General features: G+C 41.2%; 1 protein-coding gene across 1 annotated transcript; it reads left to right on the top strand.

Annotated features, from left to right (window-relative positions):
• The first annotated feature begins 9398 nt into the window (after positions 1 to 9398).
• Positions 9399 to 20627, top strand: arxa (aristaless related homeobox a). Its single transcript, XM_020532960.2, has 5 exons — positions 9399 to 9716; positions 11172 to 11730; positions 12657 to 12702; positions 14242 to 14573; positions 18561 to 20627. Exons 1-5 carry the CDS (start codon positions 9440 to 9442, stop codon positions 18796 to 18798), a joined length of 1452 nt encoding a protein of 483 aa, XP_020388549.2. The 5' UTR covers positions 9399 to 9439; the 3' UTR covers positions 18799 to 20627.
• The last annotated feature ends 1808 nt before the right edge of the window (positions 20628 to 22435 follow it).

The raw sequence follows: 22435 nt of genomic DNA, 5'->3' as shown, positions 1-22435 counted from the left end.
GCCCTCCAAAGGACAAATATACCTGATGGCACTCTCCAATCTTCACACTACAACTCTGTATATTCTTCCTTTTCAGATAGCGATCCAATTTCATCTTGAATGTCTCAATGAAACCTGCCTCTGACACACTTAAGCAATGCATTTGATATACTTGAACAATTCACTGCATGAAAAGGTTTGCCTTCATGTTTCTGTTGCTTCTTTCACCAAATACCTTCAAACTGCATCTTCTGTTTCTCAATACTTCTACCGATGGAAATAATTTCTTTCTATCCCCTTGTCCAGACCCCTCATGGTTTTGAATCCCTCCAACAAATCTCCGTCAAGCTTCTCTTCTCCAATAAAAAACAATGCCAGCTTCTCCAAACTTTCATCATAACAGAAGTGCCTAAAGCTTGGCACCTTTACCATCAATCTTTTCTGCACTCCATCTAAGGTTTTCGCATCTTTCATAATGTATGATCCACAAAACTGGATGCAAGACTCCAGTTGAGGGCAAACCAATATTCTACAGAAGTCTACGATAACGTAATACATGAAAACTTGACAAAGGGAAATCATACACATAACATGCACTTGAACACAGTCACATTAGACATGGCATTAAACACAGAGAGATACACAAAACACAAGTACATGTTTACCGTGAAACCCAGATGCAAAACATTGTATACCAGGTCACCGACACATACAGACAGAAACTAAAAAATTATACCTTCCAAATTTCTTTGAGCTTGAAATCGAGTACATAAGGTGCTATCATTAGGCACTGGATACAGTGACCCAATGATACAAGTGTCACTTTTACATAGTTTTGTATTCAAGGTCATAATGGTTCCAATTTTAAGAGGGAAAGACAGACATTGAAGCACAGTAGACTGGTGTTGTGTATCCGGACTGTGTGAAAGTCCCACTGCAGCTGGCTCCCCTGGAATTACCCGGGAAGTTGAAACTTTGATGAGCAATTGCCCAGCTTCTGAAAGCCTCCAAACAGTCCCAAGTCTGAATTAGAATCACAGGCTACAGATGGTCCCAATCTATGTAGTTATAAGCATCATAGGAGTTACTATTGACCAGAAATAAACTGAACCAGCCATATAAACATGATAGCAACAAGAGTAGGGTAGAGGCTAGGAATTCTGCAGAAAGTAACTCTCTTCTGTTGCCATAATCCCTGTCCACCATCTATAAGGCACAAGTCAGGAGTATGATTGAATACTTTCCACTTTCCTGGATGGTCAAAACCAGGAAATGCAATTCACTTGACTGGCACCCCATTTAGCACCATCACCATTCATTCCCTTCACCACTAATGCACAATGAACCAGTGCATGGTGCATGGTGCACTGTGTTAACTTAGCAAGGCTCCTCCAAAAGTACTCTCCAAATCCACAACCACAGGGAAAGACAGGGGCAGCAGATGTGGGGGAATATAATCACATGAAAGCTCCCCTCCAAGTTGGACATTATCCTGACTTGGAAATCTATCACCATTCCTTCACTACTGCTGGGGCAAAAATGTAGAACTCCCTTCACTACAGCAGTTCTTTCCCTATACCTCAACTGAAGATCAGAAGGACCTTAGTGTGATTGGATAGACTGTGCTTGTTTTCCTTGAAGCAGAGTAGACTGGTGGGGGACGGGGGCACGGGGTGGGGGGGAGGTGGGCATGATTGAGATGTATCAAATTATGGAGGATATAGACAGGGTAGATGGGGAATTGTCCTTCAGAATTTTCAATTTCCCAAGTAATTCCCTTGGAGTCAGCCAAATTAGAATTTGCACATGGTCCCAAAGCACAATTCCCATCAATGCTGCAAAAACAAATATCTAGTCACTGGAATATCTAGGCCAGAGTATCTACGTCATGTGTGCTAGATAAGACAATTGCATACAAATAGATTGCTGTGCCTGAAATCCTGTCACACTTTTACCTCACGTTATCTTGCATCAAACCCTACGTTACCTCTGATGCTTTGAGAACAAAGCAAAGCTGTGGTTTGTAACCATAGTACAACGAATCAGAAAGATTGTATATCCCATGTAGACTGGATATTCAATCATTCAATCAATTAATGTCCTTTTGTAATGTACATTTCAAGTGATGCCTCATAAGACAAAACTTAATATCCTGCTATTAAGATCAATCTTAGCTCATGTCCACCATTTTTTTCATCTCCAAAAGCCTCAAAACATTCCAAATGAATGGTGGTTCTATACATGCAGCAAGAAATCCTTCCATTGTAACTGATAATTTACATTCAAGTGTCTCACACCTGTGTTACTTTCAACACACTGTACTTGATGCAAGAAAGACATTGTGCCAAAATATTCTGGCATTGGCATATTCTACCCAACCATCTCAGAGTTCCTGAACAACATTAAATTGTCAGTCCCAGTACAGTATTCCTCAGTTGAGGATTGGGGATCCAATCCAGCCCATAGTGTTCAAATGGAAATTCTCTCTTTCTGCTGATCATGAGCATCCGATTTGAAATAGTTATAGGCAACTTCAACCATACCAATGAGCCACAGTAAAAGCTTATCCACAATCTCACTTAACAAGGCAATAAAGATGCCAGGGCTAACTCTAATTGATTGGATTTTAATCAACATTTTTAAAAAGTATTTCTGAGTATTTCAGACATAATCCAATGAAGAGTTGACAAGATGCTTTTATTTGACATATTACAATAAAACCTGGCTTCACATTTCCACTTTTTAAAAAATTATCTTCTTAATCCCATTTAGCCTGTCCCCGTGATCTCCTTCTCGAACAGATGCTAGGAACTCATGCAGTTCTTTGTCACTAAGTCTGTTCCCTTCCACTCAGCTGCTTTGACTGCTTCTGTTCCTTTACCAGACCAAATTTAAGGTTCCCCTCACCCCAGCCCAGAACTCACACCTTGCGCTGGTTTCCTTCCTTCTTCTCTGTTGATTCTATTCCCACCAAATTGCACACAAGCCAACATCCCTTCCTCGCCTCCACGGTCAGCTGATATAATACTTTTTCCTTCTTCTCAGTTCAGCTTCTCCCATTTAAGTCTGCAATCATCACCCCTCTCAAAACTACACATCTTTGCGCCTTTGCTCTTGCAAATTAACACCCAATCTCCAAACTCCGATTCCTCTTCAAAGTCCTTGAATTGTTTGATGCCTCATAAAACCATGCCCCTTTTATTTCCTGAAATGCCATGTTTGAATCTCTCCAATCAGATTCCGGCCCCTGCCACAGCACCAACACATCGCAAATGAAATCCAGCTTGACAGTGATATTGGTGAACTCTGGCTCCTCATCCTTTTTTCACCCTCTCTGGAACCTTTGATGTGATTAATCGCACTATCCTGTTCCATGTTCATCTCTTTTTGTCCAGCTGACTGTGGTTGTACCCACCTGGTTATGTTGTTCCAGTTGACAATCAGCAATGGTTTCTCTTCCCACTCCCACACAGTTATTGGTGCCCCTTGTATTCCTGCAACAATACCCCCTGCACCATACTGCCCCCCCACCCTCACCCCCACCCCCGCCTACCCATTCATCCCTCCCATTCTTGGCCTATATGGCATCCCTCAGAGACATTATTCAAAAACACCTGCTCCTCTGATGCTGCTTGGCCTGCTGTGTTCATCCAGCTCTACACCTTGTTATCTTAGGTTCCATATCTCCTTTACCGCACCTCTACTTCTTTTTATGCTAATCGTCCCACATTCAGTGTTGCAGCAACAGAAATGTCCTACAATTCAATATTAGGAAGAAAAGATCATGGTTTTTGGTTCCCGCAACAACTCCACAGTTAAACCTTTTCATCTTTTGCCTGCCTGCCTCTCCTCTTCGACCTTGCTTTTTGGTCACCTGCCCCAATACACCCTCACAAGGCTGCTGCCCCATTAAAATTCCTGTGCCTTGGAATGTTTTCAGAACATCGAAATGCAAGCTGCCATTGCTACAACTTATCAGCAAAAATATTAGAAACTACGTGAAGTAATTAAAAATCACTATCTGAGTGATGTAGCAGATATCATATCCAGTATTTGAATGACACAGTAGGAAACTGTATTGGTTCTATTTTCAATTCCGATGTGGTTCGCCTATTAATTTAATTTAAAAACACACATGAAAATGTTGAAAATACACTGTACAGTCAGTCAGTATAAAGAGCAGCACAGACACCCACACAACTCCATGGCTTGTCTTTTACGGATCTCGTTGAGCAGCTGAATAGTTCGAGCACTTTCCGTTTCTAATATAAATACCCAGCATTTTAGGTTGGTTTTTTTTGAATTGGTCCATTTATTGTCGCGGCCACGAGATGGAGCCATCCCATTGGAAAACCTCTGATTCCGGGTTTCTTGATAATCTCGGTTGCTGATCATTTCTAGTGCTGCATCTTCGCAGACAGAAACGAAGTTCCTTTTTCCAGATCTTCATTTAGACAATGTTGCAGAAACATTCTGCCGTCTGCGGCAGGCTTTGAGCGTTTCCAGAATCATAAATAAAATAAGTGCTCCATAACAGTTGACAGATTTCCAGTGTATTTTCCTTTAGTTTGGTGAAAATGCAAATTCCCTATTGCATAAAGAAGATACTTTCAACAACGGAACAAAAATGCGTAGAAAATAACAGTAATTGTTACTGCAGATGTTTGTCCTTTCCCCTGTTTCCCGCTGTCTTAATTGTGACAATTTACTGCGAAAGTTAAAATGTATTTCGGAAGTTTTGTCTTTTTTGTGTCAAAGTGAAGAACCAATGCATATTAGCATAGACTTCAGAGACTTATATCAGCAGTGCCGCAGTTTGTTTTGATTTTAACAATAAAGCGAGAATCTCGATTGATGAGCGTACATCATTGTAGTGACATCGGAAACGAAATGTTGCGGTTTTCTACTGGGCTATTGTCTTGAAATATATCATTGCGATCTTATAAATTACAGGTACCGCAAAATGACCTGTTGAATTTGTACTGATTCCAGGGTTTGCTTGTGGCCTGTGGGTAAGTAGTGAGATGTCATTCCCATTCCCGGTGTATTGAATTTCAACTCGGATTTTCGTGAATTGGAAGTTTGGGAAACCACAATACCTGAGCAGCAGACATACCGGTTTCATGTTTCAGCTGGTCACCGGTCGGAATGTGTTATTGAGCTGCGATCGTGTACATCACGTTTTAGTGAATTCGACTCGAAATAGGGCTTCAAAGCTATTCGTACCAACCTTTTCGTATACAGGTGAGGCGGGAGCATGCAGGAAATCAAATTTTTAGCTGTTTCAACGTCTAAAGGCGGCCACAGGCAATGAAGAAACTACAAAAACTCATCCTTACAACTTGCAGCAATCGAAGCAATGAACCCAAGGTCTCAAAAAACTCTCCATATTCTAACCACTGGCAACGGACTTTTTGCTCTTGCCACGTTAATGTCCATGAGCTTTAGTGCTACAACATGGTTAGGATGTTATTAATGGGAGCGGATACATATTTTAGAGAAACGACTGAATAAGTTTACCCCGGGAGATATGTGATAAGATTTCAAACTTGAGACATTGATGACAAGTACTGCTGTAAGCCGGAGGCAGCTAGGGAATAAATCAATGTTTAGACCTTCCCTGTTCTACTCCCAACTCTGGGCACATTCAATTATACAAGTCTCTCCTACAAACGCCGCCATAATTGATCCTTCAGGTGTTAGTTCCGAAAGGTTGTGTTTCAAATAAACCTGTTGGACTATAATCTGGTGTTGTACAATTCCTGACTTTGTTCACTCCAGTCCAACACCGGCACCTCCACATCATGGCCATAATTCATAACATAGATGCAGAATGTGATGTTTAGAACAAAAACCCGCCACGCCGAATGAATTTATAATTGCTAATCTGCCACTCTATGACAAATATTTTAGTTAAGAATCAGTAGGTTCACAAAAGTGGCTCAAAATTGGATCGAGATTAATGGCGCTCTGTAGTACATAATCCAAATTATGTATTTGGCAATGCCGCCATCGGTATACAAAATAAACAAAATGAATCGCTAGCTCTCATTAATCGTTATTTCAGTTCATGTTGGAAGCAATGCAGCTGCCTGTGCGGAATCTTAGCTTTCTAACAGTATTAATTGTCCTGAAAATACTCTCGGGTTTATTGTTCTGAGGAAGGGTCACCAGACCCGAAACATTAACTCTGCTTTCTCTCCACAGATGCTGCCAGACCTGCTGAGTTCTTTTTTCCAGCAGTTTTCTGGTTTTGTTTCGGATCTCCAGCATCCGCAGTTCTTTATTTTAGTCTCATTAATTGTTCAACACCTGACTGCCTCTACCTATGTTCAACATTAATATCCATTAGGTTAATGATTAAAACAAAATAAATTTTCCTTTGATCGTCATTTGTTTCCTATGATAGAGTGCGTACTCTATCATACTTGACTTGCTGACTATAATTGCTATATGGTTACATTCTGATCTTCTCCCGTTCGCTCGTTTTCAATTTACACAGCAGTCAAGAATAAGATAAGGCCGCTTGGGAGTAGACCTGCAAAGGAGTAAATGTATTGGTGAAGAGGCAATTGAAGATTGAGGGAATCTGATCAAAGTAGGCAGTGAGTTCGACCGTTCACAGTGTAGCTTTCGGCAGGCGATGTTTCAGACGCTATATACGGACACACAAAGATATACACATATTGCTGGAGATAAAGCTAAGTAGAAGTAGCAAAAAAAACTGTTGACTAAATATTCCAGCAGCAATGGTTATCAGCCACAACATATGTTCCTCGCACTCATTCTCGAAGGAATTTAAAACAAAATATTTTCAAAATGCCATAGCAATCATTCAGCACCCATTGGTTCCAACGTCATTAAAGCTTGTAGATGCCTTAAGTTGTGCTGTGTAAGACTGACACGTTCGATTACAAGCGAGGAGTTAATGATGAGTGTTAATAACGCACTTTGTATGAACATATCTAGCACTTTTAATCGCCCATTATGTCAATTCATGTCAATTTTATTCGTTTAGAGAAAGGAGCAATCACAGCTCACGAAGTAACATTAACACCATCATGTTCCACTTCATTCACGGGCAAATACGCCTGCATGTTAAACATCACCCCACCCCACCCCAAACTCCACGGCCGACCCTGTTTAAAAAATAACGAATGTAAAGCATTTTTAATGATGTTTTACAAATTGATCTACGAGGTATTGCTGCGGTCCCAAGACGGTACATTCGGATGACACCCAGCAGCCTCAATATGCGGGATTAGAATACATTTTCCTGAGGGTCTAATCGAGCTCATGTCTGCCTCTCCCTTTCAGGCATCCACATTCACAAACAGAAGGAGGAATCTGTTCATACACTAAAGGCTTGATACGCTTGTTTCAGATAGTGGGAGATGTTATTACTCCATTCATGGCAGTCCTTTATATTTGCCTCCGCACAGACAAACGTGAACCTGATTATTTTGTGGATATGTAAGTCGCCTCTTGCCCCAGATAAGTAGTTCCAAATCCTTTTGGTCAAAAATCAGTTCATTTTGCATCCTGAAGCAGTAGACGATTAAACAATAAATATTTTAGGTTTGTTTTAAAATATAAATTTATGAAAATACGTGAATAAAACATTAATCTACATGTCTAGTCTGTTTTTAATATGCGTGTGTGTTTGCTGTTATTCATAATTACCTTCATCCTATAAATTCCCTTCCCTTTTCTTTTGAAAATTTAGCTGGTTGAAAATTGTATGCCCAATATGTTCAAGCGAATCTGTTCTATTCTATCAGACTGAAGTATTTTTAAGATTTGGCCGGTTTTCTTGCCGCCGCTGCAGTCGATTTGCTTTGTAGATGAGCTGTGTTTTTCTGACTGATTGTGCGGAAGATAGGGTGACAGATCCTTTCCCATCTCTCTCTTATAAATGATGTGCCTCCCTCAATCAGCAACTGTCTAAAGTCTAGCCAAAATGAGTTCAGAAATATATGTTTGCAGTACAATAGTTTCGAAAACTCTGTATTCTTCTTGCTTTGAAAAACCGAAGGCATTTAACGACACGAGGCGAAAAAAAACTAAGTATGAGACGCCTGTTGTTTGGGATTATTATGTTGATATGTAGTTGAGTTGGTTGTTTTCGCTGTGTAATTAAATTTAGGTCTGTGCTCGAAAAACCAAACGTTTCGGGCTCTCCCCCAACACCCCCACTCCACTACCCACCCCCCAACAGTCACGCAATGCGCCGTTTTAGTCTATTATAGATACAAAATGAAGTTCTCCGCCGCGAAATATCTGCAATACGCCATTTAAAAGCAACATTTGATGAGACTAAACGAAAGATCGTCAAATTAATTTCCATACCGAATAGCTGAATGGAGTTCCAAGAATTGAGCAATTCGGCTGGTCCATATAACTTACTATTTCTCACCTAGGGCTTTACAAGGTTAGTTTATGAAATGATTACAACCATCTCAGCATTGATCAACTGTACACCCCGATCACATTCCTGATAGTATATATCACATCTACTGACAAGATCCATATCCCATAAAAATCACGACAATCGTTATTGTAAAACACATTTAGCTACCGATACGAACGTTTAATATATCACATTACAAGTTAATCTAGCCTTTAATTTGATGGGTGAAGAAGGAGTAGTTACAAAGTCCTGTTGCGGATTATTGAGTGTGCTGGGTTTACAGACGTTCCCGGAATTAGACGCTGAAATTCTTTACATTGTTACAAAAGTGTTACAATTAAAACACCTGGACATTCTGACAACAGAGAAAGACAGAGAGAGAAAAATCACTTTATACCAACGAGATATAATGTTTGAGCAGACAGTGATTTAATGTTGACCTAAATTACAGTGCATTGATTCACAATGAGTGACTGACAGAACAGGATGAGGGGGTTACTCAGTTCAAGCTTACATTCAGAAATGCAGCATTTTCCAATTGAAATCTATCATATTGATACAATTTTGCAATGGATATAAGGCCAGACCCTGACTTTAAGTTGTAATTCATAAATGCTTAGATGCAGAAATTGTCACTCGATGAAAAATGTTCTGACCTATATCTTAATTAATCTTTCCCAAAGGTTCATTCAGATCGATCAGATTTAAATATACACTCTGCCACTTTTCAAATCGAAAAAAAAGGCAGATAACTTGCTGAGTGACATTACGCAGGGGATCTGCGTGTTACTACACCCACCGTCTATTCGGCTAAGTGCAGCCTCATGGCTTGAAAGATGAAACAGCCGCTCTTTACAACTGCAGCCGGAGGAAATGAGCTCTTTCACCGGGTTCATTCCTTAAAGATCCATACCTCGTTTTCCCATTCGCCTAAACTTCCTGTTGGTGGAATGTAAAAAAAGAAGCTCCCCAGGTCCCGGAGAGCCAATCACAGAGGTTTCAGCACGTGTGTTGGAGAATCGAGAGCAAAGCAATTACAGCCCAATACAAATGTCATTAGTACCTCGATCAGAGCAAGAGCGATTGCCGTACAAGTGGGGGAATCGTAGCCTCCGGCAACTCAGAACTCAGGCTCCAACCATGACCACTCAATACAAGGAGGAGATTTGCGAGAGATCCGAGTGCAAAAGTAAATCTCCAACTTTGCTGTCCTCTTACTGCATCGACAGTATTCTGGGCAGAAGGAGCCCCTGTAAGATTAGATGTATTGGAGCTCAAGCGTTGCCGCTTCTCACAGCCAGGAATGAGCCGGACACAGCTAGTGAAGGTAAGGTTTTTTTTCTTTGCTGTAAAACTTCGCTGGATCACAGGTCCAGCTGCACTTTTAAGCAACATTTTTTAAAAAAAACTAATTTCGTATTCTTCTGAGGGTTAGATGTGTTGACACTACAACTCCAATTTGCAAGGAGCATCGGCACCTGGTTTACAAATGTAACTCAGTATCGTTTGAAACGCGTATCCTGTTTAAATAGGTCTTAAAGCACTTGGGTCATTTTGCAACAGTGGACATAGTTTCTGGTTCAGACTAGGGACACCGAGCTCTGGCTATACATGTTCTAGAAAATATTATCGATTCATGCAGCATGTTATTTTGTTTTATTTTGTGGCTTAATTTGTGTGTGTGTGTTGGGGGGGTGGGTTGTTTGCTTTGTTTACAATGATCAATTTGGCTTCATAGAGATGGCGTGTTTGCAATTGGTTACTTTCCAAATATGCTGTCGATAAACACAGCAATATCGGATTGCACCTTTCGCGATAACTAAGCTCCGAAAGGGAAATCCCTGTTCTCACTTTCCGCTCTTCTCCCTTTACTGCTCTCGACATTTTAACTCGTGCATATTTTGAATATCAATGAAGAGGGACCTATTCGAAACATTTAAAAGATTCTTAGGATTATATTAAAAAACCTTAAAATAACTTAAATTCGATTTATCCTGTTAAATCGCGGGCTTTTTTCAGTAGCACTTGGAGAAGCAAAGTAGATTAAAGTTGAAAAGTGTTTCTGACAGTGGAAAATGGTGGAAGGCGATGATTTTTCAACGCGTTCTAAATCCTCAGGAAAATCAAAGGACATAAAAATAACTTTTTTGCACATGTAGCATATTAGCTGCAAACAGAAGTAAATATCCACACATTAGTGGTAATCGCTGCTTTTTTTAAAGGGGAATGTTCATTTAGAACTGTTTTTCTGTCTGTAGACAGATAAATATATTTCGGCAGCGCGGAGTTTGCCTGAATTACTAATTCATTAATCATGTAGGGTATACGAATTCTAATTAACGGCCAATCCAAGAGTCCAGTCCAACCGTCCTCTCCTAAAATGAACCGACCTTTTCTCTGAAAGTTGATTGCTTCAAGAGTGTCGCTTATTGTGAGAACAGATTTGCCAAAAAAAAAAGCAGACTCTCCATTGCAGCTCCACCAGATTCTCGCGGCCTGCCCCTAGTGATACATGTTCTCTTAGGAATGAAAATTCTGGCAGTTTTATCATTTTTATACATTAACCTTTCGCTACGTCCAGAGTCTAAACTTCACGAAATGGAACAGTAGCTCGGTCCTTGTCAGCCGAATATATTAGGCATTGGCAGTGGGTTCCAGTACTGAGTGTCCGGTTACACCTGTAAAACACAGGCTCTCAAAGTACATCTCACTACTAAATATTCTGTTTTCAATAACGCCGCTAAATGATTGATTATGGGTTCTCGTGTTTTTTTACACATAGGATCACCCAAGGAAAACATGTCTTTTGACTCTGAGCTCCATTTCCCCCCGAAGTTCCGAAGACTATACGGGCTGGGAAGTAAAATCTTTGACGCTCGGGGATTTAACGAGATTGCTAACGAGAAATTGGAGAGAGACAGATCCTCCGAACCGTTCCGAAACACCGATCTGAAAATCAGCCAGGCCCCACAAGTAAGCATCAGCCGCAGTAAATCCTACAAAGAAAACTTCAGCCTGGGCAAAACGCAAGGGGACAGCACACAGAACCTGGTCCCGGCTCCAGAACTAAGTTCGCTGGAGCCCGCTGACAAGTCGTTTGAGGGAGATGCGAAAGAGGACGCGGTTGAAGATGACTTAAGCCCTAAACTTGTGGAGGAGGCTCAGACAGACGTGGATGTGAAGGATGGGGAGGACAGTCTGTGTCTATCAGCCGGTAGTGACTCTGAAGAAGGTATGTTAAAAAGGAAACAGCGGCGATATAGGACTACATTCACCAGCTACCAGCTTGAAGAACTAGAGAGAGCTTTTCAGAAAACACACTACCCAGACGTCTTCACCAGGTAAGTACAGACTGTAATTTTAAAAAAAACTTACAGAACTTACAAAGACCGGACCACAGACTGAAAGCTTTATTGATACACCTAGCAGTCTTTAATTGTTTCTAACTTGATTTCCATTCGCAGCTGTGGTGTTTATTGCCACACCGAATAGTCCCACGATAGAGACCTACTTGATCGATTGATCTATCGGAGGCTGGTCACTTTTCCAGCTCTCCACTCGCTAGTGTCGCTTCTGTCAAAGCAATGACTCCAGATTAACTCTCCGAGCACAGCACTCCCCACCCGGCAGCCCCTTTTTAGATCGACTGCCGCTTTTTGCTGCACCCCATGGATTTCAAGACTTTAGCCCGTCTATATCTCTAATCTGAAGAAAATGCAGTGCGTGAAATTCTAAGCTCTCAAAATCCGTGTGCACATTAGAAACCTTTCTCGTTCACCCCATTGACTGAAAGTGAATTGTTTACAAAGCAACGGATCACGATACAAGTGGAACAATGTAACAAATGAAAACGAAAACTGACTTTTATCAGATGTGTCACGGTCGGGAGAGAAGGAAAACAATTATTAGCATATATAATCGCTCTGATACTTTCAATGAATTTACAATGCTCTTCAGAATTAAAATTCGTTTCCGTTTAGTACTAAAAAGGGCGATTTCCTGTATCAAATAATGACATATTCTGGTGGTTGTGACATTGCTGAAAATGTTGGAGATGAGCCGCTTGCTCGATGTTTGCATGCTTCGTCTGGCCTATTTTATGGCCCATGGAAACAGGAAAGACTGGAGAGCGTCCGTAAATAGCTGCTTGGTCATGTTTGATCCTCATATAGAACTTGAAACCAGTATTAGCTTTCCAAAAAAAAACCTACCGCGAACTATGGGAGTGCTGAAAGTGTATTTTCACTTCTTTCTGTGTTTTGTACAGGGAGGAGCTGGCGATGCGGCTAGATTTAACCGAAGCACGAGTACAAGTAAGTTGTAACTAACGTGTGAATAGATAGACAGATAAATTCTGGGCCAGTCTTCCCATCAAAGCCTAGGTATATTAGATGTTTTTATCTAAAGTTATAGGGTTCTTTTTTTTCTATTTTCATTACTTATGATCCACATTTCTTTTGGGTTTAAAAGAAATAATAATGCTAAAGATAGCCTCGGACTTGCAATCTTAAACCTGACTGGACTGTGCCAGATACAGTATACTGATCTGTGTCAGATTTTCTGCGGATGTGACTGCGCAAATATGAGTAATGAAAATACCTTTTCGCCACAGCAACCAAAGACTTTAAAACAGCAAGAAAGGATTGGGCTTCCTTCGCTTTTAGTGAATGTAATGTCATGGTGCAAAGTAAAGAGCTGGTAAAGTTGATAGGGCCCATAGCACTACATTTTCTCTCCAAGCTTCATAACCAAAGCGACGATAAACATTATGATTGGCGCCTTATTGCGAACACGGGGCACATAAAACATATGTTGGGAGGTAAAGGCCGAGTAAATCACTTTACAGTTACAATCAAGCGCTGATAAGACCTAATAAATTCCATATGGCTCATTTAATACACAACAGCTTCTTGCATTAAAGGGGCTAATGATGAGATTCTCCCTGGTTCTGTTGACACATTGTTCTATTGTTAAATACCCAACGTGACAGGCAGCCAGGAATGATTATTTTCCGCTCAGCTAGTCGTGGGAAAGTTAAATAACTTTTTTTCTCTCTCTCTTTTTCTTTACAAAAGACTGTTTGGACTCAATAAAACTGAGGAGACAGTCTAGTAAAATTAATCGTAGCGCGTTATTTTATATTTTAATTCCTCCTTTTTAAAAAATCTATTAACTGATGTCAATTAATTAAGGTCAATTTGAAAGCGATGACATAAATCACGAAGACACTATCTGATACCTTTTTAGTTCATCAACTCGATTATAATTATAATCGCAATCTCAGTGTTGTACATTATCTCCAAATTTGCGAGGGCATATTTATAAAGTTTCCCAATCCGATTTTAGATCGCTTCATTATTTTAATTCATTATGTATTTGATATTTCTCCGGTAAAGGCAGGAATCTGTGTATAGTTGATGTGGTTTGAAGCCTGAATCCAAAGAGGGTATTATGTATCTGTAATATGAAATTGTGCGATAGAGTTTGTGCCTCACGCCATCCGATTTGGGCAATTACTATACAATTCTATCAATTTCTGAGCGTTGATAACTGGTGTCAAGATACATCTGTTTTACATTGCTCTGTGGAACTAATGTGAAATTTAAATCGTTGGTAGTAAATGATAATATTTTTAAAGTGCATCATTTCTTTATAATAATTGTAGAATTGAAATCCAGCAATTATTTTGCGCTCGTTAACCATTCAATGTCATTTGTATTGCTGGTTGCAATCCGAAAGTGAATTTATTTACAGGACACTTCTCCCCAACCCCCTCCGCCCCGCACCCCGTACTTCATTTCCACAGATTTTGAAAAGGTTTTTGTTAAAGAAGTTGAACTTTTTTTTTGCAGGTTTGGTTTCAGAACCGCAGAGCTAAGTGGCGAAAGCGAGAGAAAGCCGGAGCTCAGAGCCATCCAGGCGGTTTGTCCTTCGCCAGCCCGTTGGGAGCGGGACACCCGCTGGGACCTTACCTGGACAGTAGTCCCTTCGGACACCACCCGAGCCTGGAATCAGCCTGGTCAGCCGCCGCAGCCGCCGCCGCAGCCGCAGCCGCAGCTTTCCCCGGGCTTCCACCTCCACCAGGGACCGCCGCTTTACCCCCCAGCGGGGCCCCGTTAGGCCTCGGCACCTTTCTGGGAGCGGCCATGTTCAGACATCCTTTCATCACTCCGCACTTCGGCAGGTAAGAACATCAGGCAGAGCCTCTCCCGCCTCCAAGAGCAGCAACATCACCAACAGGTCAAGAAGCACGAGAGAATCAGAATCAATCAGTCAGCAGGCACAACGAACAAGGGGGAATTAGAGCAATTCGTTCAGAACCAGCGGCCAAACCCCATTTTGTAAAAGAACAAGGCTAACAGCTAATCACAAAATAAGTTGGTAGTAAACTTTACTTTTAGAATAACAGCAGCAGTATGGCTAACGTGAAAAGTCAGCAAGATAATGGAGTGAAAGTAAACATTATCATTCAGCGTCATGATTAATCTCACATGAAATGTAACAAATCCAGCGATAGACGAATGAACTGATCTTCAAAAGCCATTGCACGTAATCATATATAACAGCATCATGTTCAGTTACCCTAACGACACAGTGAACAATCTCTTCGTAACATTATAGTTAACAAGAGTAGGAATATTTCAGAACAATTTGCAAATATATTCAAGCCGCTGCTAGCTCTGCGTGTGTGTGCGCGCGCGTGCGTGTGAAGGGGAGAAATCAAGCTCATTTTCAAATATTCGTGATACAACAATGAAGCCTTTTCAATGCTTCCTGATGAACTAAAGGACAAGTGCTCCGGCGAAAAGCCGCAGCAGTTAATGCAAGCTCCAGATTTACCTAAACGGCGAGGGAAGAGCTCTCCACAACTGCGAGATCCAGACGGGGGCCCTTGTACCATCAGTACGGTTTAGCTCATGGCCCAGTATTTCTCGAGGGATTTCTCTAAATGAAAGAAAATCTTACGAATAGACCGGTCGAGACAATGTTGTAACTCGAAACTGCTTACTGTGCATATTATGCGTTGCTTAAGATAGCGACAAAGTTTGAATAAAACATTCGGCATCCCTACGTTTATACATTCTATCCTTTCCAGCAATATTTCATTTCTCGCAGATTAGCTGTAAACTATTCTAATGTAGTTAGTTTCTTCACAAACTGCCAATGCATGGCAGTGTTGATTTCTTGGGTTGGCCACCTACCTTGTGTTTTGATTTTGAGTGAGCTGTATCAGATTTAGCAAAAAGTAATAAATCTGGAATATTTATTCCTTATTTATTTCCAGAAAATGAAACTGAAAGTAGCAATAGGGTAATGATGAACTGACGAGGGCTAAAAGAAAAAAAAGGATGATACCGGGCATTTCAGAAGGAAGGTGAACACAGCAACTCGATCACTCCAACTCTGTATCTTTTACCTTTCAAGGTTTATAATTTGGTCGCTTACACCGTCATGAAAATGATTTGACAAAGCCATCTGAAATCTGCATGCTATGTACTTGAGAAGTTATTCAGTGCGGTATGATCTCGAGTCGACTGCAGCATTCAGAAACTCATACAATCCAGACACAGGCCACGCAGAGCACGGAGATAAAGCGAATCCATAAGAAATACACCCCGATCCGAGATTCAAACTGTCCCACAACCGTTTTACAACGTGGTTGAACCGTTTATTCTTACTAAAGTTTGATAGTGTATAATCTATCCTGCACCTTACTCCCTTGCACTGTTCCGCATCACTGGGAAATTACAAATGTCGCCTTTCTGATCAGTCAGGAGCCTGACATGGACAGAAACCAGTCGCTATGGTTAGGAGCATTCAAGCCAAAGAGGCATTTGTCTAATGCGGAGTGGACATTCTTCTCATTCGGAACCCACCGAAGTACAAATACTTTCAGAAAATCATAGAATCTCTACAGTGTGGAAGCAGGCCATTCGGCCCATCGAGTCCACACCAACACTCAATAGCATCCCACCCAAACTCAAACCCCTACCCTATCGTTTGTAACCCTGCATTTCCCATGACTAATCCATCCAACCTTCACATCCCTGGACACTATGCGCAATTTAGCATGGCCAATCCACATAACCTGCACATCTTTGGACTTTATGACAGATAGTTTCAGTAGCCCCAACGTGCATAGACACAAATCTATACGATTTCAGGGGAATCGATTCCAGGGTATTCCAGGGGAAGTAATCCAAAACAAGCTGACATTAATAAGAGACTGGTCTTTTCGATCATTATAAGTTGACATTAATAATAGACAACAGCGGACCCCATTGGCTTGAGTATTAGATTACCATATCTAGCACAGGGGAATGACTGGATTCCAGTTACCCCTCCCCAGACGTGCGGTCTTAGTGCCAATACAACTTCAATGGGCTTCTGTCAATTCTTCTCCATCCCCTGTTCAGAGGGTTGACTAAACAGTTGGTTTAAACTTCTATTAGCTGAGCAGCAGCAACTGTATGGTGAGCAACACAACTCATCAGAAAGTAGGTGAGTTGTACCGTATCATTTTTACTGACTATACCATGCAGACAGACACCACTGGCTCTTCCATTTGAGAGTCACGGAGCTGCAGCACTAACAAAGTGGACATCAAAACACGGACACATATGTGTGCTAATATATCTGCCGGATAACCTCACGGTTTTCCATCACCCTTTCCAGGCAGGAGTACCATGGCAGGGGAGCCTGTGATGTGCCCAATCTTTCGCTAATTTAACCATTCAAGTCCAGGACGTACACTAATTGAGGGAAATTAAAATGATCACCAAGTTCTAGGGGAGGCGAAGGTGGCGGCTAATCTACCGTGCTTAATCACCAAAGTAACTTAAATTTTCGATGTCATTCTTAGTTTTATTAATACGCCCTGTCATGTTATTCATTCTTAAAGTAATGTATCTGGTTTTCATAAAACATCTCGATAGGGAGATATAAAGTATTAATTATTTCAGTCAAGGTGCAAAAGTTTTGGCTGTGAGAGTCGAAAGTTGTCCCTTGTTTTGTAACATCCATCACCCGAGAAGGCAAACTGAAAGATGCCCTTTCAAGCGGAACGAATATGAAAGATGTTATTACCACTCGCAATGTCAGTATGGTTACGCAGGCAAAAAATGCCCTGATCTCACTGTGTCTTACTTCCCTTGTAATATTTCTGTGTGAGGTCATGGTTGCAGTTACCTGATCTGTAAGGTGACCTAACAACAATTTATGATCAGTTAAGAAGCGATAGCGTTGTGATCTAAAGTTGTGATACATCAGTCAGCTCAGTAATATGAACACATAGAGCATTTCCAAACCCCTCGCTGAAAGATGGCTTCAGTAAATGGGTCCTGTGCTAGCACACAGGGGGGTCAAATACACAGATCCGAATACGTATCATAGAAGACGGGCACTTTGTGAAGTCGCAATGAATTAAATGCTAATACGAAAGCAAAATATTGCGGAAGATGGAAATCTGAAATAAAATGAGAGAGAGAGGGGGAGAGAGTGCTGGATATCCCCATCAGGTCGGGGCGCAGCTGTAGAATGAAGAAGTGTTGACGTTTCAGGTTCGACCTTGCCTAAAAAACATTAGCTCCTGACTCTAGCCTGAATATTGTCTTTGCAGCAGCAAGAGAATTTGAATAATTCTAACAAAGATCCCAGACCCCTAATAACGACATTCTAGTTGATTTTGTTTTACTTTGATCATGCTAGCTGAGACTATGACGGATTATCACTGCTTCCGGAGATCAGATTACACTAAACCGTAGTTGTCCAAGTGGTTTCACCGTGCAGTTGTGATCCATTCATGTCCCTGCTAGTAATGGTCCAACTTCATTTCATGTCAAGCTTACAAATTGATAAAACAGGCAACTTCTAGCAATAAACTGGTTATTTTAAGGCGCGTTCTTACAGTGGTAGGCTTCCTCTTACATCAAAATTAATTAAATAGTCCGACGTGTGATGTGCAAGTCTGATATAATGTGAGTCCGGTGTTACTTCGCACGTTGTGTAGACTAGCATCCCCCCCCCCCCCCACACACACACACACACACACACCCACGATCAATAAAGCCTTTATATTCATTCGTACCCCACCCGTCACCAAATCAGCTGATCGTGTTTGACTCAAAAATCTTTCACGTATCATAATCTCGAAAATCCTTGTCTGTTTCAGGCTCTTCTCGACAGTAGCTCCGCTGACAGGCGCCTCTGGGCCTGCCCTGCTGAGACAGTCGGCCCCGGGGGTAGAAGGGGGAGTGCAGACCGGCGCCCTCGCAGACCCCGCGGTAGCAGCAGCAGACAGACGAGCGTCCAGTATCGCAGCACTGAGACTCAAAGCCAAGGAACATGCCGCCCAACTCACACAACTCAACATCCTTCCCGCACCCTCCACTGGCAAGGAAGTGTGCTGAGTACACAGCAAGGGGCTTCACACACGCTGCTGATCAAGACCAAATTCAGAAAGAGGACCAGTTACACCGCGTGGATTGGGTTCTCAGACTGTGCATGCCCCATTAGAGTCAGTATCCCTTTCATCACACCAACAAGCCACACTTAATATCAAAAACAGCCAAGACAGAGACAGAAAGAGAAAATCAATTACATTGTTTACATACAAGATTTGCGATGTTCCTACCATTCTTATTTCCCTGAAAGGGGAAGATAGTAATAGGAGCGCGTGATTAAGAATATACTTGAGAGAAACTTTCTTTAATATACTGGTGTTTGATCTAATCAGGGCAGTTTTGAAATTAAAAGAGCGATGAAGTGTATTCAAAACTCACGGGTAGTTTCCCAATTCCTGGTGGCCAGGTTTAAGGGATACTGTTTCTGAATGAATTGAGGTTGACTTTCTGCGATGGACGAGTTGTTTGGCATACACGGGCATACATGCATTGGTTACGTCTGGAATTTTATATCTATATATGTATATACATCAGTGTAGCCAACCAGCGGTTCGCTACTAAACCAAAGGGACAAAAATACTGCCAATCCGAGTGGACTGCTTATTTCACTAAACTGTGATTGATTTCTGTACATGATGGTCGTTCTTCAGAATTTCCAAGGAAAATAATTGTACATTTTTAAAAAAAAAATGAAAATTTGCACTCAGCGTGTTGTGAAAGTTTATTCTCTAGAATTACCAGACAGTTCTTATACAGTGATGTGGATGTATTAGGTTCGTAGAATAATTATTTATGGACAAACATTTTATTTAACTTATTAACCATAGAGGTTTCGAAAACCTTATAAAAAGCAACTTGGTATATTACGTGTACTGTTGTAACTTCTTGATATGGGCTAGAAGAGTGGCGACACTCGAAAATAAAATGTTACGCTTAACAAGCTAATTGGAGAAAGCGCTTATTCTAAAACCCGAGTATTTATACAACTGAGCATTTATCCACTGCGGACAAACTCACTACCAGTACAGAACAATCGACTCAAATTCATAATTAAAAATAACTAAAAGTGCCAGTTGTGTTCTGCCCAAAATAGGTGCAGTCAGCTGATAGATAGTTTCCTTAAAGCAGCTTGATGTATTTTATAGGCTCGAACCCTGGCAGCTTTCTGTCTGACTGTATGGTGACATTCAGGCTGCACAACAGGAAGGTGTTTTCCAGCCAGCCATTCCGTTTCAGGAAAGTTCCATTCATTCACAAATCACGCTTGCCTATGCGTATGTGCTGGCTAATTTCTAAGTGTGATAGTTAATAAGCACAACATTGCAAAGCAATTAAAACATCCATCTCGTTAATTTCGAGAGGGAGAAAAAGCTTTAATAATACAACATAACATTCAGGTGGACCACAATGTTCTTTGGACCCAGGATCCAATTTGTCAATGAAAGAATGAATACTGGCATTTTCTGCACTGCCACAAGTAATCCCTACACTGGGTTAAGATTATTTCAAGCATTTAGCGCATTCTTCCAGCACTGTTGTTTTAATGAACATTGGCAGAAGTTGCTAGTAGTATTCATTGTCTTACATCGCTGACACGACCAACAAAAATGGTTTTATGAACTTTGCTCAGCGGAGGTGGTGTAAATGAAAAGAAGGTGTTTTATTTGTGTTTCACTTTCAATTTCTGGATACATCCTTGGAAATTATAACATTGACCCCTCAGCCCCACCACCACCGCCGCTATAAAATGCTGCCAACAAATATTTGCTTGGATGTCTTGCTGTATCTCTGCTAATGAGCCACCCAGGTTACTAAACGTTAGTGTTTAACGAATATTCGCCATGACGTGCTTCGGTGACCGCCTTCCGCGTTAGTGAGCCTCAGCGCTGACTTACCCAATTGATGGCCAAGCAGCTGAGCGCGAGACTCGCGGAGAGGTTACCTGGCCCAGAGTCACTCCAAATAGGTGATTGGATGGGTTAGGTTTGCACGATAATCTGCTCCTTGGAGTAGAGGTGTTACAGAAGGTTGCCACGCGAACTCAAATATCTTATAAATAGTATATGGCAAGTGCAGAGGGTATACGTATTTAGAAGATGCTTATTTCATATTCTCGATATCATAATACGATCTTGTTCAAGTTAATGCCAGTATGGATCCACTGAGAAAGCTTCAGCTTCAATTATGTGAGGCTGAAATATAAGAATATACAGTTTCAAAGTAACACAACCAATGGATTTTCCTATTGAATTCACCAAAGCTACGGTGAATGTGGGGACACTAATTCCTGATGTTGACACTATTAATCAAATTAGATGACACCTTTCGAAAAAAAAACAGATCGAACGACTTGATTGTGGCGTTAATCTGGCAACATCCAGTCTTTGATTTCTGTACTAACCTGGCAATTTTATCAATTCCTACCAGTTTAGCTTTTAATAGTCCTTTTTCAAACAAAGCGCAACTGTTGGCATTGATAAATTAACTTCCCTTCTGTTTCAATACGGGGCGGGGGTATAAATCATCTTTTTTATTGGTCTCTTTTGGAGATAAGCAGTGTGTTGAACAGACCTTTAGCTTGGCAGAAAAAAATTCAACTTGATGAAAATAAAATCAAGTTTTCAGGGAGAGCAAAAGATTTATAGTTTGTGTGATGGAGGTGGGCGTGGGAACTTGTAGATTCTTTACTGTTTCCGATCCCAAGTATCGCAGCCACCGCAGTTTTGATTTCTGAACTGACCTCACCTCTGCTATATCATGGTGGCAGCCTTCCGTCACGTAAGATGAAGTGTTTGCGCCGTGATGACCAACTCTTGCGTTAAACGTTGCCTGGCGTGGCCCAACAACCCCACTCTAGACTTTGATGTACTCACGTCATTAACCGTTTTGGACTAGGTAGCCAATTAACGTCGACTGTGGGCGACATATCTTTAGGTTGATATCAGACCAGAACCCATCCCATTATCTCAGCTAATGAACGTTTTTTAAAGTCATTCACCCTCCCCCCACATCTGACCTCCACGCTATAGTACTAAATCAAATTGCGTAAAATTACGTGGTGGATTAAAGTTCTTATGGACGAATGAAAGCATCTCCCTCTTACTCGCCTTGCTTTACAACTAATCCCACCTCAGTGATGGTGCAAACATGTAGATCTCAGACTGTTCTTTCATGCTTCGCAGCTGGTAAAGCAGCTATTCTTTGCTAAATATTCACTATAAATATCGCATGTTAACGGCCGATGACTCCCATCAAGTCTATATTAAACATTTGACATGTCACGCATGATAAACTCTGAGTGTCTTTGAAAAAAAGGCATTAGCAAAGAAACCAATTTCTCGTCATCCAAACCTCCCCAAGTGTTGAATGATTTCGTTTGAAAGAGCCAGTGAAGCGTATTTACAGGGTTTTATGAGATTTTCCAGAATGATTTAATCTTATTGTGAACATTATTAATGAATAGCAACCCAATTTGGCTCTAATATCTGGGAATTCTTGCTACAAAACACGACGACTGTGACCCCCAACCTTAAGCAAACCTCCCTGGTGTTTTTGTGCTGCCTTCAGACTCAAGCAACTCTAACGCGACATTGCACGGGAGCCAGGTTTCAGCACGCTCACACAAATTCAACTCTCCCTCCAT

The sequence above is a fragment of the Rhincodon typus genome, chromosome 11 (assembly GCF_021869965.1).
Source record: "Rhincodon typus isolate 14 chromosome 11, sRhiTyp1.1, whole genome shotgun sequence".
Lineage (NCBI taxonomy): Eukaryota > Metazoa > Chordata > Chondrichthyes > Orectolobiformes > Rhincodontidae > Rhincodon > Rhincodon typus.
The sequence above is the reverse complement of the archived record's forward strand: the minus strand, read 5'-3'. Positions and strand labels throughout refer to the sequence as shown.

Bases quoted from the DNA above. Each gene is read 5' to 3' on its own strand.
- arxa (XM_020532960.2), top strand. From the start codon at position 9,440: ATGTCATTAGTACCTCGATCAGAGCAAGAGCGATTGCCGTACAAGTGG. The intron at 12,703-14,241 runs GTAAGTTGTAAC...TTTTTTTTGCAG, and splicing joins TAACCGAAGCACGAGTACAA to GTTTGGTTTCAGAACCGCAG. The intron at 14,574-18,560 runs GTAAGAACATCA...TGTCTGTTTCAG, and splicing joins ATCACTCCGCACTTCGGCAG to GCTCTTCTCGACAGTAGCTC.